The sequence below is a fragment of the Parus major genome, chromosome 12 (genome assembly GCF_001522545.3).
Source record: "Parus major isolate Abel chromosome 12, Parus_major1.1, whole genome shotgun sequence".
Lineage (NCBI taxonomy): Eukaryota > Metazoa > Chordata > Aves > Passeriformes > Paridae > Parus > Parus major.
In genome coordinates, this window is record NC_031781.1 from 5,937,056 (window position 1) to 5,952,510 (window position 15,455).

Genomic DNA, 15,455 nt, shown 5'->3' on the forward strand with positions numbered 1-15,455 from the left:
TCTCCCAAATTGCCCTACCAAGGGATTACCTCTTTCTGAGTATGTCTGAGGCAGCTCAGCATGAGTAAGTTTTAAGGTATCTTTCGTTAAAAAGTTATATACAGAGGCTGAGGCTAAAATCTCCTCATAAGCCTCCTCCCTTGCAAAGTAACATTTTGCACAGAATTACAACATGCCTCCAGAAGGTTTATGTTTAAACCTGAGCAAAAAAATCTCTATATGAATGTATATTTCCTATTTTCCATAATATTTCATAGAAAATCTGTCTACACACATAGCTTACACTACAATGCTTTTATTCACCATTTTCAGTGTTCAGATAAACAAGCTTAGATAAACACCCAAGCACTTTCTAACTGTCCCTGTGACATCAACCATTCAGCATCTGCTATGACACTTGACCATACACAGCCTTCCTGGAATTAGTAGCAACAGCAGCAAATCTGTCCCATAATGAAACAAGTGTTATTGCATACTCATGTCAGCTGCAACCAGACATGCAAAGCTTTCCTTGTACTTTAAAAAAAAAAAAGCCCACCACCAAATCTCCAAAATAAAACACATTATCTGTCCTCTCTGGAAAAAGATAAATTATATGTTGAATGTTTTCATAACTTATCAGAACAGTGAACACATCCTCTGACCTGATCTGACACAACTCTTCACCCAGACAGACCCAAATGCTTACAGTTACTGACCCCAGATAAGCATAAGAACCTATATTTCTGAAATCACCTGAAAAATCCATTCTTCTCATTCTGACTTTTCTTTAGGTCCTCACTACTCAACATTGCAGAATAAAGCATGAATTTACCCTTTAGCTTCTAGATCAAAGCAAGCACACTCACAGGATCAAGGCACAGGACTGCAAGATTTCCTTTCTTCCCACCAGCTTCCCACTGCACACACCAGGAGTGCTTGCCCCGAACTTTGGGTTTCAAGGTGATTGATTATGCAACACTTTAAAGCAACAATTGTTAGCTTATAATTTAAGAGTGAGCATTTATTGCAGAGGTACTGCTTCTGATCTAACATTTACAGTCTCACAGCTACATTAACATACCTAGAATTCACTTCTGACAGCTTTACCAGTTTACCATGCCTTCACACCAACCATGACTGCAATTCTGCCCATGGTGTCCTTCTCTTACATTTACATGAACCCTTGCATGCATCAGTTCTACTTTCAAAGCAAGCTGCATCTCCTAAGCCTCCTATATTTACAGAAAACACCAGCAGATGGGCAGAGCAACTTTAAAGTTTACATCCATTGTTATAAACACATCCAATACCCTGATTCATAATGAACTTAAACCAACTGCCTGAGAAATCAGAATATTCTAAAGGCTCCAGTCTCCCTCTTCCTAGGGAAGTGAAAATTGGTTTGGAGTAAGTTTGTTTTCAAGCTCACCAACCTTGACAATATTTCATGACTCTTATCCCACAGCTTATTTAGGATTGTTTTTTCTTCCTATTCAACTTGATGACAAACTAGTTTTGATGTCTGTATTCAGTTATTCTTTCTTGCGTGTTAGTCAGCCTCTCCCCATGAGAAACCAGATACTGCACTGAGTGGTTTTACAGTCACTGTTTTCATTAAGATCTGTGCTTTCACAATGCTTAACAAAAAAAAAAATTACACAGCTACACAGCATTATAAGCTCTCCTTGGAAAAATATTCTTACTGACTTAAGGGTGAAAAGATTCATGATTCATGATGTGTCAAGAATAGTGTTCATGTATTTTAGGGGTACCAAAACTAAATAATAACCCATATGGCTTACATTTTAAATGTAATTACATCCTGAAATGTCTGCAAAATCTCAGGATTATTCAATAGGCAGAATCCTGGCACACTAACACAGCAGCAGAGAAAGAAGGAGTAGGTTCACTTTCCATTGAAGGAAAAGGTAACCTTGGCATGAAATCAAGATCTGCAGGTGGCAGCTTCAAGTCTGAATTTGACAGAAAATAACTATCTCACCTACCCAAAAAACACCAAAATAAGCAATTCACTATTAAAAAAGCAAGTGTTTGGCTCAACACAAGAAAGAAATTAAAATACAGTGAAATTTAAGTCTTGCAGTGAGTTGTAGGAGTGATGGTACCCTTAAAGAGCCCAGTATGATATATTTCTAAAAGATACAAGACATGACATTCACTTAAAAGAGGAGACTGACATGAGTGTGTAAGTTACTATGGAGCCAAGATCTTCATGCTCAGGTTATACTTAAAATAGCATATGAAGCCATTTTCAGAGATATCAGTTTCTTTTTAACAGCAAAGAACATTTCAGATCAATTCTAAATTTAATCTTAACCTAGAGTATTCAAAACAAGCTCTCAGAGGACATTTATTCTTCCCCTCCTAACTTTAGCAATTTTAACTGCCTTAATCCAAGGAGATAGTACTAGCTATATTTTGCAGTTCCCATGCTGCATGCCTGAGCCAAAGCTTGCATTTGAGTGGCAGTTCAAGAAAACTCCTTTGAAGTAATTTAGGACCCCAAACCAAAGTATGTTTCTGCTGCATGATTGAGCATGGATTCACTTCTCCCTCTGCAAATACACAGCACCTGGTCCAAACACATTACACCCCAGAATATCAAGTGCCTCGTTTCCTACAGGCTCAGAGCATCACTAGAGCAAACCCTTGTCAGCCACCAGCACATGAACCAACACAACAGTTAGTGGCACACAAACAGCTGGTCCCAGCAGCATCTATTGGATGTTTGGCCACATAAACCCTCTTCCACAGGGGAACACTTGTGTTAGAGGGACAGATGTTCAGGGTGGTTAGTCACTGTTCAAGGGATTTGTTCAGCAGCTCTCTTCAATGGACATCTTAAGAGGTTTTATAATGAAAATCTAAGTTTTGGAAGAGCTCAAGCCTTTTCTTCTTTTCTTTAAATTACTACTGGATAATATGTTCTAGCAATAGGAGCAGCACAGGAGAGAGTAAATTTACCATCATTTCCCATTAGCAGATACCTTGTCTGTATTTTTCAAGCCATTCACTGGCATGTTACAAACCCAAAGTGTTATTTTTCTCACAGAAAGGATGTATCCATGCTGTATTTCAGCCCAGTCTTACACTATGCCACATTTTAAATTAAAGCAGATAAGAGTTCAAAGCTAGACCAGTTCAATAGGCTAATAAACAAAGAGGTCATTGGACTCATAGTTTCATAGCCTGCATAACTTTAGAATTAGAACACAGGAGGGGAGGAATAGGAAGAAGTCAGATTTAGCCAAAACTAGCCAAGGATCAATAAACACTTTCACCTCCTTCCTTCTGTGACTGCTTCCTCCCATGCTCTCCCACTAACCCCACACTAACCAACCTCAGGCTTTGTTTGCTTTCTTTACACAGCACTCACATAGTAGGGCATCAGGCTTAGAGCTACAAACTCAAATCCTGTCCATCCCAAAATACCATGGCTATTCCAGTATCTCCAGCAATGGACTGAAGGCATATTAAATAAAAACATCACTGTGTTTGAGAGATAACTTTAGTACCCCAATAAAGATCTAAACTGATATGGTCAAAGACACTGCCAAAGAGCAACAGACATTGGCTAGAAGTTTGCCCTTCAGCTGGGGCAATGCCACTTATTCAGACCCCTGGTTCACAGAAAGCCTTTCAGCCTACACCTCATGCTGAACGAGATTAACCAAAATCCAGCCATGGAAATAACATACAGCAGAATCCTCTAAGTATCCCCAAATGTATCAAAAATATCCAAAGATTGACAAGACAAAATAAAGACGTTTACATGAATCATCACCACATGCAAAAATTACAGCTTGTACGGGCAGCAGCTTTAAAGGGTCACTTTTGTAACAGCCAACATCACTGAATTACTCAGTTGCTGGATTTATCCTCAGGTACAGTCAGAACTCAGAGGTCTCAACACATGATTCAGGGAACAGATATGAACTAATGTCTCCAGGTATTTAGGAAAGAAGCTCCAGTACAATATGTCACCTATTTGTCATGTGTGACACCTACGCACAGCAATTTTTTTTGTCTTTGCTGACTGTCAGTGAAAAGATATCGTGAATTCTATTTTCAGGACTGACAGCAGCCTGAAGGATTCATATCAGCTAGCAAAGCCAACTTCAGTTGTTGCTTACATCTGCTTTTTTTTGTGAACTATCATTCATGTCATTATGAACCACACATTCCTGAACAGGGGCTGTTACTAAAAAACACATCTATACATGCACTAAGTTTATCTTCCTTTTAAGATCATTATATATAATTGCCCTATGAAGAAAGTACAGTTAAACAAAAACAAACAATACAAGTTTAGATAAAAACCAGGTGTCTTGCAGCTCAAATAAACAACACAGAAAGATGATTCTACAGTTCAACCACCTGAGTCACACACTCTAAAGGCTGCACAAAGTGTACTGAAGAGGAACTCTCCACAATTACTGGTTGCTGACCTACCCCAGTACCATGGGTCCCATCCACACTGCTGCCATATTTCTGGGGTTTCACTACATCTCCATAATCAGCATCAAAGTTAGTCTTCCACACCATCACCTGCAGAAGAAAGTTAACTCCATTAAAACTTCCCATCTAGGTTTACTTATACATCATATTTTTTCAAGCATTCAGAGAAAAATCAGCAAACACACAAAATGTTCCCCTAGAAGAGCTTTGCCATTAATTAAATTAAGGATGTTGATTGTAAATATGCTGCTAAATACAGACAGTTTAACTGATTTGTCAATGGGTAAGTGACCTCTTTCAACATTCTTTTCATCAAGATCATCATTAAACTGGAATGACCAAGAGAACTTCAAAGCAACATGAAGAATACACCATTAAAGCCACAAAAATTTAAAAATACCACACTCATCACTATGACATTTATCAGCCACACCCCAACCAACCAGTCACTCTTTTATCACAAGACTCATTCAGAGGGAAAGGAGAGTTAGTACTAAGACCAGCATTAGAGTTCTTAACTTAAGTTTGTCAGCTGGACACCAAACTTAAATCCCACTTATAGGCTCTGCTTTCCATAACACAGTATTGACTTCAGAAAAGAGGCCTCTAACACATAAACCACTTCAACATATCAAGAGGAAATCCACAGAGTAAACCCTTCAGCAGTGACTCTACAAGTCTAAAAATGTTAGAGCAATTAATCAACAATTTCAGAGGTCTGAAAGACACCCAAGAATCCAGACAGCTCATCTGATTCTTCTTCTGCTCATCAGAAGCATTTATTCTTCATTTACAAATTTGAATCACTGTTTTGCATGAAATCAAAGCATTTTTCTTTCACTCTTGCACAGTTAACCAATGGAATGCCCATTCCATTGTGCAACAGGGAAAAAAAGTGATGTTCTAAGTAAACAGAATTTGTCTCTTCACAGCTAGCAAAGGTGCTGTTAAAAGTGGGCATTGCCATCTGGCCCAGCCTGGGGATTAAGAGCAGTACAACACAGCTCTTTGAAGACTGATGATCCTTACTCAGATCACTACTTTGCGTTGAAGTCTGTGTGTATTCAGCAGGGTAACTCCCACTGTGCTAAAACCAGGACATATTTGCAGCACAGGCTCATGCAACGGGCCTGTTTGCAGCTGGAATATTGAGTAAGGGTTTCTTGGAAGGCTACATGTCTTACATTACCACCAAAAAGATTGGTTTTGACCTCCAGAGATGTTGTTAATAGAGCAGCAAGTCATGTCAGCATGATCCAGACATACTGGATAAAGGGTACACTTTTGCTTTCCCCATTGACAATAAAGAACAAAAAGCAGCAGCTTTTAAAGAAATGTGAAGCTGGACTGTAACTCAGGAATGAATCAGGTACCTGTTCATCAGAACCTCCAGAAGCAAATAAGTCTCCATCTCTTGAAAATGCTACACATGTAGCTGGTCCCTGCAAAGACATTTAAAAGACAGATTTAAAAAAGACAGAAGAAAATGAGGTGTTACAACATTCCATTCATTACAGCTTTACAAGGTATTTATCATTTGACATCAGCAATCTAAAGGCAAAATTTGAAAAGCTCTTACCTGTCAGGTAAATGGGCCATAATTAAGATGCTAAGCTTGCTGGCAATTACCTTTCCCACACTTTTGACCCCAGTTTAAGACACCCAGTTTTCAATAACCCTGGCAGAGACAGGAACAAACCAATCTTTACAGCACCAGGCTTTTTCTTGTTCCCCTCAAACATCCCCTCTCCACTTCAGAATTAGAAATTTCTAGAACCCCTGTTCACTTATTAAAAGTGTTGAAACTCTAAGGTTTTTGCATAGTAGGCTGGCTAAAACTGCTTTTCTCTTAGTTATCACATAGGAGGGATGCCAGAGTTAATACATCCAGGGTCACCTCTACACAGCACCTGCCTTGTGAAGAAGCCTCACGCTTGAAACAGTCAGTTCTGAGAGACTTCAAATACTCGAGTGCTACAGCACACCTTTCACACCACACACCTATTTCAATGTGTTTTCCACCTTCCAGCAAGCACACAGGAGGATGCACTTGGGAAGGCTGAGGCAGGAGCTCTGAGCTGCAGTTAAACAGAGCTCAGGAACTGCTACGTGTGTTAGAGCCCAGGCACAACAGACAAACTGTTCTGCTCAGAGCAAACAGCTGAGAACCCAGACTGTGGAGTTCTGTGTCAGCTGCTGAACACATTCCTCTGCAGAATGTCCACCAGCATGGGCAGAGGTCAGAATGAGAACTTTCAGAATCTGCCTACTTAGCTGACAGGCTGGGGAGGGTTGGGAGGAAACACCAAAAACACAACAAGAAAAGCCACAACAACCACCAGAAAACTCCACCATGTGATCATACACCTCCTGACAGAAGCAATTACCCTCCTTCAAATAAGATCATGTATTTCAGAGGGCAATTAAGAAGCTTCTCCTCACCCTGTATCAAGTTAGAAGGAGACAGAATTCTGAGTCCACATCTTTCCAATGGACATTGCATGGAAACCTCACACTCTTTCTTTGCCTTCTTTGTAAACGCGAATTCAACGTAATAAATCCTGAAGATAGACAAATACCCAAAGATTGCATGTGATAAGCACCCAGCTCTCACAGTAACCTGTCCCCCACTGTCCTGTGGGCTTCCAAACATGCTGGCACAAGTTTATGACAGCAAAACCAGAACCTTGCTGGGCTCAATCCCACTGTGAAGAGTTTTAGCTTCCTTAAAACACATTAAGGTGTTTCCATATCATTTAACATGCAGTGATTTCAAAATGTTTTGAGACCTTCCCATAGCAACACCTCACTAGAGAGGACTTGCCAGGAACCATCCAGTAGCAGCAATTCCAAATCGCAGGCGCAGTCATTGGTGTGACTAAGCTCACTCACCTGACACAGCAATAACTAGGGTAGATATTTCAGACCAAAGACACTGCCATCAATCAGCTGAGACAAACTGTGCCTCTGCCTTTATTCCCACCCACCTACCCCGGTGTTCAGCTCTCTAATCACATGTCAGGAATGGAGGCTCTAAAAAAAATACAAAGACAAGCAGTAAGAAAGAACAGAAACAACCCCACAACCAGAAAACTGCAGTGGTGAATATTGCTCCAAGATAATTGAGGTAAGCTTACAGAAGCTGCTCTTGGACTAATAAACCAGTCAGAGTTAGGAGGGCAGAAAAAAATTTAAGATGAAGTGTTCAGGAACAAGTACAAGCAAGGAACACTGGAAAGGAGCAATGTTTCCTAAAAATATTTTTATCAGTCTAAATATTTCAGTGTATTTAGACAAAATCTAGTGAAACACTAATCACATAAAAACAGGCAATGACTCCAAAGTCATGGCATTCTGAAGGGAAAAAAGTTCAACAGAACATATTCTTCCCAAAATAGAAAATTATATCAAAGACTGAATGTGCCTTTATAAATTGAAAGAAAGGGAACAAACAAGTCTATAGACACAACACCCTCTACAGATTTGCTGACATAAATTAAGTGAAAAGTAATCCTGCTACATGCACTTCCAGAACTCTTCCAAGATACAAGTTTGCTATAGCAACATACAAATAAGAGTTTGCCAAATACTCTTGCAAGTTAATATTAACACACCAAACAAAAATAAAAAGCTACAGTTGCCAGTTATTAGACACAGTCTAACTTCCATTCATCACAGGTGATGAAGTCCTGGGTAACAGACATGAGATTGGAGAATTAAGTATTTAAACCTTCTTTTTCCCGCCCCCCACTTTTAACTTACTGCTTGCATTAAGAGTAGCAAAAAGTAGCAGTTGCATATTCTTCTACAGAAGTTGTAGAGAGAATTTAAACTTATTTCCCATATAACTAGAACTTGTGGGATGCAACAACCTTCCTCTACAGGATCACTCAGCTCCTCTTTCTGTAGCAGGATCAAATGGTCCTCTATTAGTATTTCCTGGAGGTTCAGAATTTCCAGTCTGCACCTCCATTGTAAGGTGCTCCACACAAGCTGTTAGCACCAATCCCCAAACCCCTGCAGCTTCTTGCCTCAGACTAGACAGCAAGCTGCAGGAAGAAGGGGTTGGGCAATGACATACACCATGTCAGTGGTAAGGAACGTTTCTATTTAATCCTCAGCAGGTCACTGTCAAAGACTGTCAAGCTTTTGAGCATGTCCAGCAGAGTTTGAAATTCTAACAGCAGCTTTGGTGATACTGGGAGAGCTGCAGAAATTTTGAAGAAAAGTACAGAGGAAAGCAATAAGTCATCCACTGAAATTGTTGAGTGAGAAGAACATGGCCACTAAGCGATATTCAACTCATCTCCTCTGGTGAAAGAGTACCAGGCAAGGTAGAGGCAAGTCCCAGAGAGCCTTGGAAAGGACAAACAGCACAAACACCTGCTGGAGCAAAGCAACCATAAAGAAAAAGGAAGCCATAGAGAAGGAATGATAACAGCATCAAATCTCATTGTTAGCCACAGCATTGCCAGCGAACACAATTCAGGCAAGTTCAGATATGCATGGCATGGCAGCTGAAACACCAGGTGACAGCCCATTTCTAGTGGCATTCATAGGTGAGAAAGGTGAGGCCCAGCCTGTGACATAATTTATGTGCAGAGATAGAGATTACACTTTCTCCCTATTTTCCCACTTCCTACAAAGGAGGTTAGTGACCGCAAGGCCTTTATTGCCCTAGCACTTCACAGGTTGATCGGCTTACATAAAACATTACGTTTGGCCTTCAAAATAGATGGTCAGGTTATTCTGAATGACTTGGATGCATTAATCACCAAGAGAGACAGGATCTGAAGCCAGGACACAGATTACAACACCAAGTAATTGGCAGGATGCTAATAGCAGCAGTAACTGACACACAGGTGACATAAGACAACAGGAATAGCATCCTTGAACACAAAGCTTTCAAGGGTAGAGATAAAAATAGATGTCTCTGAAAGAAATACTTAAGAGAAAGGACAAGCATTTAGTCTGGAGCCCAGACTCATACCTGCACACAGGCAGCAGATGAATGTGTACCATCCATAAATAATAAGTGGACAATCACAGAGAAATCCCTCTTGAACACCCTTTTGTTCTCCCAGAGCTGCTGGGCACAGAAGACACATCACTTCCACAACAACAGGGCCAACACCAACAGGCAAGTCAAGAGAGGCCAGACTTTCAGACTTCAGCTAGGAACAGAGCTAACATTTTGGCTTCAGTGTAACAGAAGAAACAAGAGCCAGATTGGAGAGGGTCCAGGAATAAACCAGAGAAGAGTAGCTTAATGATGCACTGTCTGCACTATGAAAGGAGAGGCAGTGTGGAAGGAAGCTGGAGAGACAAGTGGGGTCAAGGATGCCAGTAGATTTTTACTTTTTTTGTTTCAGTCCTGTGAGAAACAAATGCATAGTAGAGAAAAGCCAGGTAAGAGAGCAAGGAAAGTGCTAAGAGCTGGAATAAGACATATCTAGAGGATGCAAATAGTTTAATTAAAGGAGAGCTTCCTCTTCCACTGCCACAAAAGGAGAAGTAGAAGTGAGAGCCAGTACATTCAGCCAAACTCTCCAGGAACAGACTAACTAGTGCAAAGAGAAACAGGAGACATGGGAGGAGACAAGGCCTGAGAAGCAAATCCAGCAGCAACCAGCACACTGGGATCCCAGCCCTGGCATCATCAGTTCTAGGCATAAAAGAACTAAGAACAAACAGAGCAGTTACTGCCACTGTTGACAGTGCTTTCAGCTGCTTCATGCATGGGAGAAGAGGCAAGTCACTTAGGAAAGGGAGAAAGGAAAGGAACCAAGGAGAAAAGCACAGGGAACAGAGGTGGCAATGACCACAGGGATGTTTTCAGGTGGAATATCTCTGACAAGAAGTCCCAAGGATTCTCAGTACATTGGGCTTTGAAAAATTCCTGAGCAAGACTGTCGTGTTTGCACCCTCCTTCACCAGGGAGCAAGGGCTACAACTAACATAGGGAAAATTTACACTGGCATCTTACAGCTGAATCTCCAGCAGCTTTAACTCCTGAAAGCTTCAGTCTGTAAAAACACAAGGCAAGGACAGAGAACTCCTATTTCCTTTTTAGACTCAGAAATGGTAGCCTAAAGTCAATTGCTTGTTGTTTGCAACACAAACATTTCTTTATTTTTTGTTTGACTTCTGTGTAGCCTTGAGATGTCCTCACACTCCTCAAAGAGGACCAGGCCCTCACAGACATTTAATGCCACCCAGGCACTATAAGAATGAGCTGGAAGCTGACAGTAAAGAAGCACATTTGTTTCCTGTGCACCTGCTCAGGAGATTTCATTCATTAGTCACTGAGCAAAGCAGGGAGCATTTATCTTGCCCAGGCAGGTAAAATGTAACTACTTCATAGTTCAAGTCAAGGTTGCTTGAAGAATTGTAACTTTGCATTTTCTATTTATGAACATAACCATGAGATGTTTTCTAAATATTTACTGAGAACTTCCATTCCACTGTGGAGGTCAGTCTGGAAAAGCTCTAATTAAACCACTCCAAAGGGCAGACAAGTACCATGTACATACCTGCTCTCCTCTACCTCTGGGGGTGGCTTAGGGGCCCCAAAACATTCTGTTCTTCAACAGTGATTCAGTACTAGAGGTGGATTTACATACCAAGCCAGTGTCTCATCTGTATGGAACTAGATAAGAGCGCTTCACAGCTCAAAGCACTCCAGAAACAAAATATGCAGCACAATACAGAATGATGTTTTGCAGCTGCAAGATGTCAGCTCCAAGCTGCAAACTTCTGTCTCTAATGATCCTTCTGCTACAAGGGGCCAGCTACATTTAATTAAAGACAGCAATGTAAACTTGGCCAACCTCCCCGTGTAAACTACAGCTAATCAGCTGCTAACAAATTCCTGGCACTCCAGTAGTTGCGTCAAAGTATGCCTAAAGGACCTTAAGGTATTTTTTCCTTCAAGTGTCCACTTGCATGCAGCCTTCCCAGAACAATGTAACAGCAGCCAGCTGTCAAACTAGGAACAGAGTGTCAACCAGAACGTTCAACCTCGAAAAGTCACAACTCAAGAACATCTTCAGAACAGGCTGTCCATCTGACTAACCGGCAGCACTCACTTAAAAAGGCAAATCAACTTCATGACCAAAAAAGTCCACACCACTTTGTTCTCAGCCACTTGGGGATACTGGCACAAATCACAGTGATAAAAGAGGGCACAAAAAAGTCCCTCATCATTAAATAACCTGGATTTATCTATAAGCAGACCAAGCTGGAAAAGCAGCCAGTGCAGGAATCCATCCCAGTGGATCCACCCCTGGTGACAGCACAGCCTTGGCCACTGACAGTGGCTTACTGGGAACGAAGCACAAGTTGCCATATTCTTTTAGTGGAAAAGCCAGGTATCTGTTCAATCAGGCAGTGAAAGAACCATCCCACAACAATACAGCACATTGCAGACAGGGAATGCCAGGCAGGACTATGCCAGGACTGGTTCCAGAGGTATCTCAGTGCAATACCCTTAAAGACAACCAGAAAGCCCTACCAGCCACTTCAATATTTGTTTCCAAAATGAAGGAGCTGTAAATGCCACAACAGCAGCTACTCTTCAGCTGTGCCAAAGGCAAAGCTTTTCCAGTGCCAGTTAGATGCCCAGGAGAAAGAGGCAGACAATGTTTTACTGATCTGAAGCAGGGAGGAGGAACAGGGAGCTTTAATTCTACTTTTGAACAGATGATCCACAAACTGTTCTGTTAAAGCCTCAAGTTAAGTACAACATTAGCCTAAAGGGACTTCCTATTGCTCATTCTGAAGACCTCGATCACCATAATCAGTTTTGGACCCTCATTCAGTGCTAAACTCTTTCTTTGTGCTACTGCAGTCAGTGAGGCATAGCTAGCAGCTCAGATGGGAGAAAAACGGCAAGCAGGTTCAGCCTCCTGCTGAACCATAACCAGGCACATCCCTTCCTGAGGGAAGTGGGGAAAGTGTAAAGATTTCCCACTCTTCCAACACTTACCCTTTTCCAGGAAGCTGCTTCCCAAGTACTCACTTGGCAGATTAACAGACAGACAAATACTAAAACAAGATTAAGGCAACAGAAGCTTTGCAGCCCCTATCTGATAGAAGTATCCACTTAGTCCAGTTTTCCAAGAACAGTTTCATACAGCCAAGGCTGACGTGTTAGGATAACCAGGATTTGTTATCTCCTCCCCATTCTTTTAACAGTTGAACCCTTTGGTCAATTTTAATCAATGCTCTACTTCATGAAAGATTTAAGCATAAGGCTTTCCTATTTTTTTCCATTAATATTACAAAAAGAAGAAGAAAATTTTATTAATATATAGCAAAAGAGAAGTTACTGAAGAAACTTGACCTTTTTAGACATCAAACAAGGCAGTCACTAAACAAAGCCACAAGAAGACAAAATTATCAGTTTTACAGCTTACACAGATACCAGTATTGCCCACAACAATCCACATCATCTCCAAAAAGCCTCAGGCTGTGGTTTTCCCCTAACAGTTTTTATGCTTTAAAACTCAGCCCCCGCTTTAAAAGAGATGTAAGAGGGTTAAGAATTCCTGTTCCCTTTGTCCCTTTGGAAAGGGAACCCTTAAGGCAGTCCTGCTTCTTCACACCCCACTCTGCATGGACAATGAAATTAGTCTATTTATTTTCATTTCAGATCTAGAAAGAGAGCTCCAAGCATTCATAAAATTAACCTTACAAACAATACATCCAGCAGCATAATACTAATAGGCCAATCAGTTAAACTTAACCAACCAGCACCATTTTATCACCTTCAATTGTGTGATTCAGTCCATTAACAAGATGTTCCCTAATCAAATCCCAAAATAGATTTCCTCTATTTTACTGCTACTGTTCTTGAGTCTCCTGCCAGATGAACAGCATTTATCTTCAAAACACCTGTGTCAGGGGGCCAAGTGTTATTTGCAGCTCTCTAGAGAGGGAGGGAGACAGAGCTGCACTAGAGAGTGGCTGGCAGGGTCAGTCAGTCAGTCTCAGCTGCTCTGAGTTCCTTCTGCCTTAGATTTGAATCCTCAGTATTGGAGCTCACTTTTAGTCTTGCTTTCTCATTCTCTCCATTCCTGCCTTACCTCCTTCCCTTCAAAACAGTGATGATCTCAAAGACAATATATTAGCATTATAGTCATGATTTTACGCAAGGAAGTTTTCAAACATTTTTTGGTCAAGAAGAATTAAAGTCTCAAGCATGAATTTGCTAAGTTTTTTATGAGTCTATACTTCACTGTAAAAAAGGCTTTGCCTCACCTGGTGACCATGAAGAGTATAGAGAAGTCTTCCTTCTAGCAAGTCCAAAATCTTAAGAGTTGAATCACTGGAAGCAGTAACCAGATAATTTCCAGAGGGATGAAAGGAAAGACTGTTGACCACAGAGCTGTGCACTAAGGATGGAAAAAAAAAAAAAAAGTATAATAGTCACCAAGACCAGTTTACATAAGCCCAAGGCAAAATAATAAAATAAAGCACAAGCACATTCCAATTTTCTGTTACAAAATTTAAGAAGGAAAATTATCATGGGGGAAACATTGCACAAAAGCTCTTCAAAGCACTGGAGAACAATAACAGTAACTCAATTCTTGTAAAAATAGGCACTACTTTACTGAAAGGAAAAAGGAAGCTTTGCCAATTATTCTGGGAGATTCAATGCTACAAAAGCTTCCAGTATAGCCCCAAAATGTACTGGGCATTGATGTACTTCACTACTGTAGAGCTGCTGGTCTCACTCTCAAGTCATCCCAGATGAAAATCTGTATGTTAAGACACTGAGAAGACTGAAATTGCAATGGAAGACACTCCGAGTTGACACTGCACAGCTTCTTTTGGTTCACTATCTGACTCTAGCCAAGACTGGGGTTAAGAGAAGCTAGGAAATAAGAGCAACTTGAAAATGGTCCAGTATAAGCATTATTTCCTCAGACGTCCTATTTGTCTCACCAAAAATTTAAAACAAATACAAATAGACAAACTATCAAGACTGTGAACTTGCAATAAAGCCATTTTCCCTGCATGAAGATGAAGCCCAAGATTTATTTTGAAAAAAGCTAAAGAAAATGCTCTTAGGAAAAAAGTCAAACTTCACTGAAGTTCAGTATAACATTAAACATTTAATATATGACTTTTTTCCCTCCCCGAACTTTTACAAAACAGGCTATTGAACATATTTATTTATGAGAACACGCAGTACTTCACATATGCCCAGCTTCCTGAGCGTATGTGACATTACAGAATATTAATATGCCTGAGGAGGGATTTAACCATCCAATTATTCTTAATTATATTATATGCCCTCCAAATGTTCTGGTATCTCAAATCTACTACTTCTGATACATCACACCCAACTAAATTTATGTTCTGTTGAGAGTTTACTGTGCATTTTGAATCCACACTGCATGTTAAGAAACCCTTTAAAATACCATTTTAAATATATTAAAACACCAAATATTACTTTTTGCATATGTGGATTTCAAGCATATAGCTGAAATAACCTTGTTCAATTGTAAAACAGAATGCTTCTACTTTAGAAATTCTCAGGAACACTAAATAGCTAAGTTCTGAAAAGAACACCTCTTGGCCCAGACTGTTACAAAACAGAGAAGAAAACCTTAACACAGCTAACTTCTAAACTGTTATTCTTGTTGGTGAATACTGTCTCTATCACACAGCTAGATTTTTCTCTACCCCCAACCCTGTATCATGCTATGTACTAAAGGAAAGAAAGGTCTGTGTGGAGTTTTTTCTTATGGAAGAGTGATAAATATCTTTCTCCCTTGAAAAATCTTATTCTGAGTGATTTGTAATATTCCTCACCCCCTTAGTGTCTATATTCAGATAAATGTAAATGTATCTTGTCAACTAAGGAAACTCCTGAAAGGAATCACATCAGAAATAGACAAGGTTAGTAATGTATCACATCTTCCAAGTTCCAGATGGCAAATAAAGTATTTCCAGCTTCACAAAAAAACTTTTCCATAATGGAAAAA

The 15,455-nt window shown here is 40.3% G+C and overlaps 1 protein-coding gene across 1 annotated transcript in view; it reads right to left on the reverse strand.

Annotated features, from left to right (window-relative positions):
- The window catches only part of POC1A (POC1 centriolar protein A), a 44,417-nt gene that overhangs the window by 20,577 nt on the left and 8,385 nt on the right, over nucleotides 1-15,455 (reverse strand). Inside the window, exons 7-9 of the mRNA XM_015640830.1 lie at nucleotides 13,723-13,856; nucleotides 5,835-5,903; nucleotides 4,456-4,551 (exon numbers count right to left, since the gene is read on the reverse strand). Coding sequence (XP_015496316.1) covers nucleotides 4,456-4,551; nucleotides 5,835-5,903; nucleotides 13,723-13,856 — 299 coding nt within the window. The remainder of the gene's footprint in view (nucleotides 1-4,455; nucleotides 4,552-5,834; nucleotides 5,904-13,722; nucleotides 13,857-15,455) is intronic.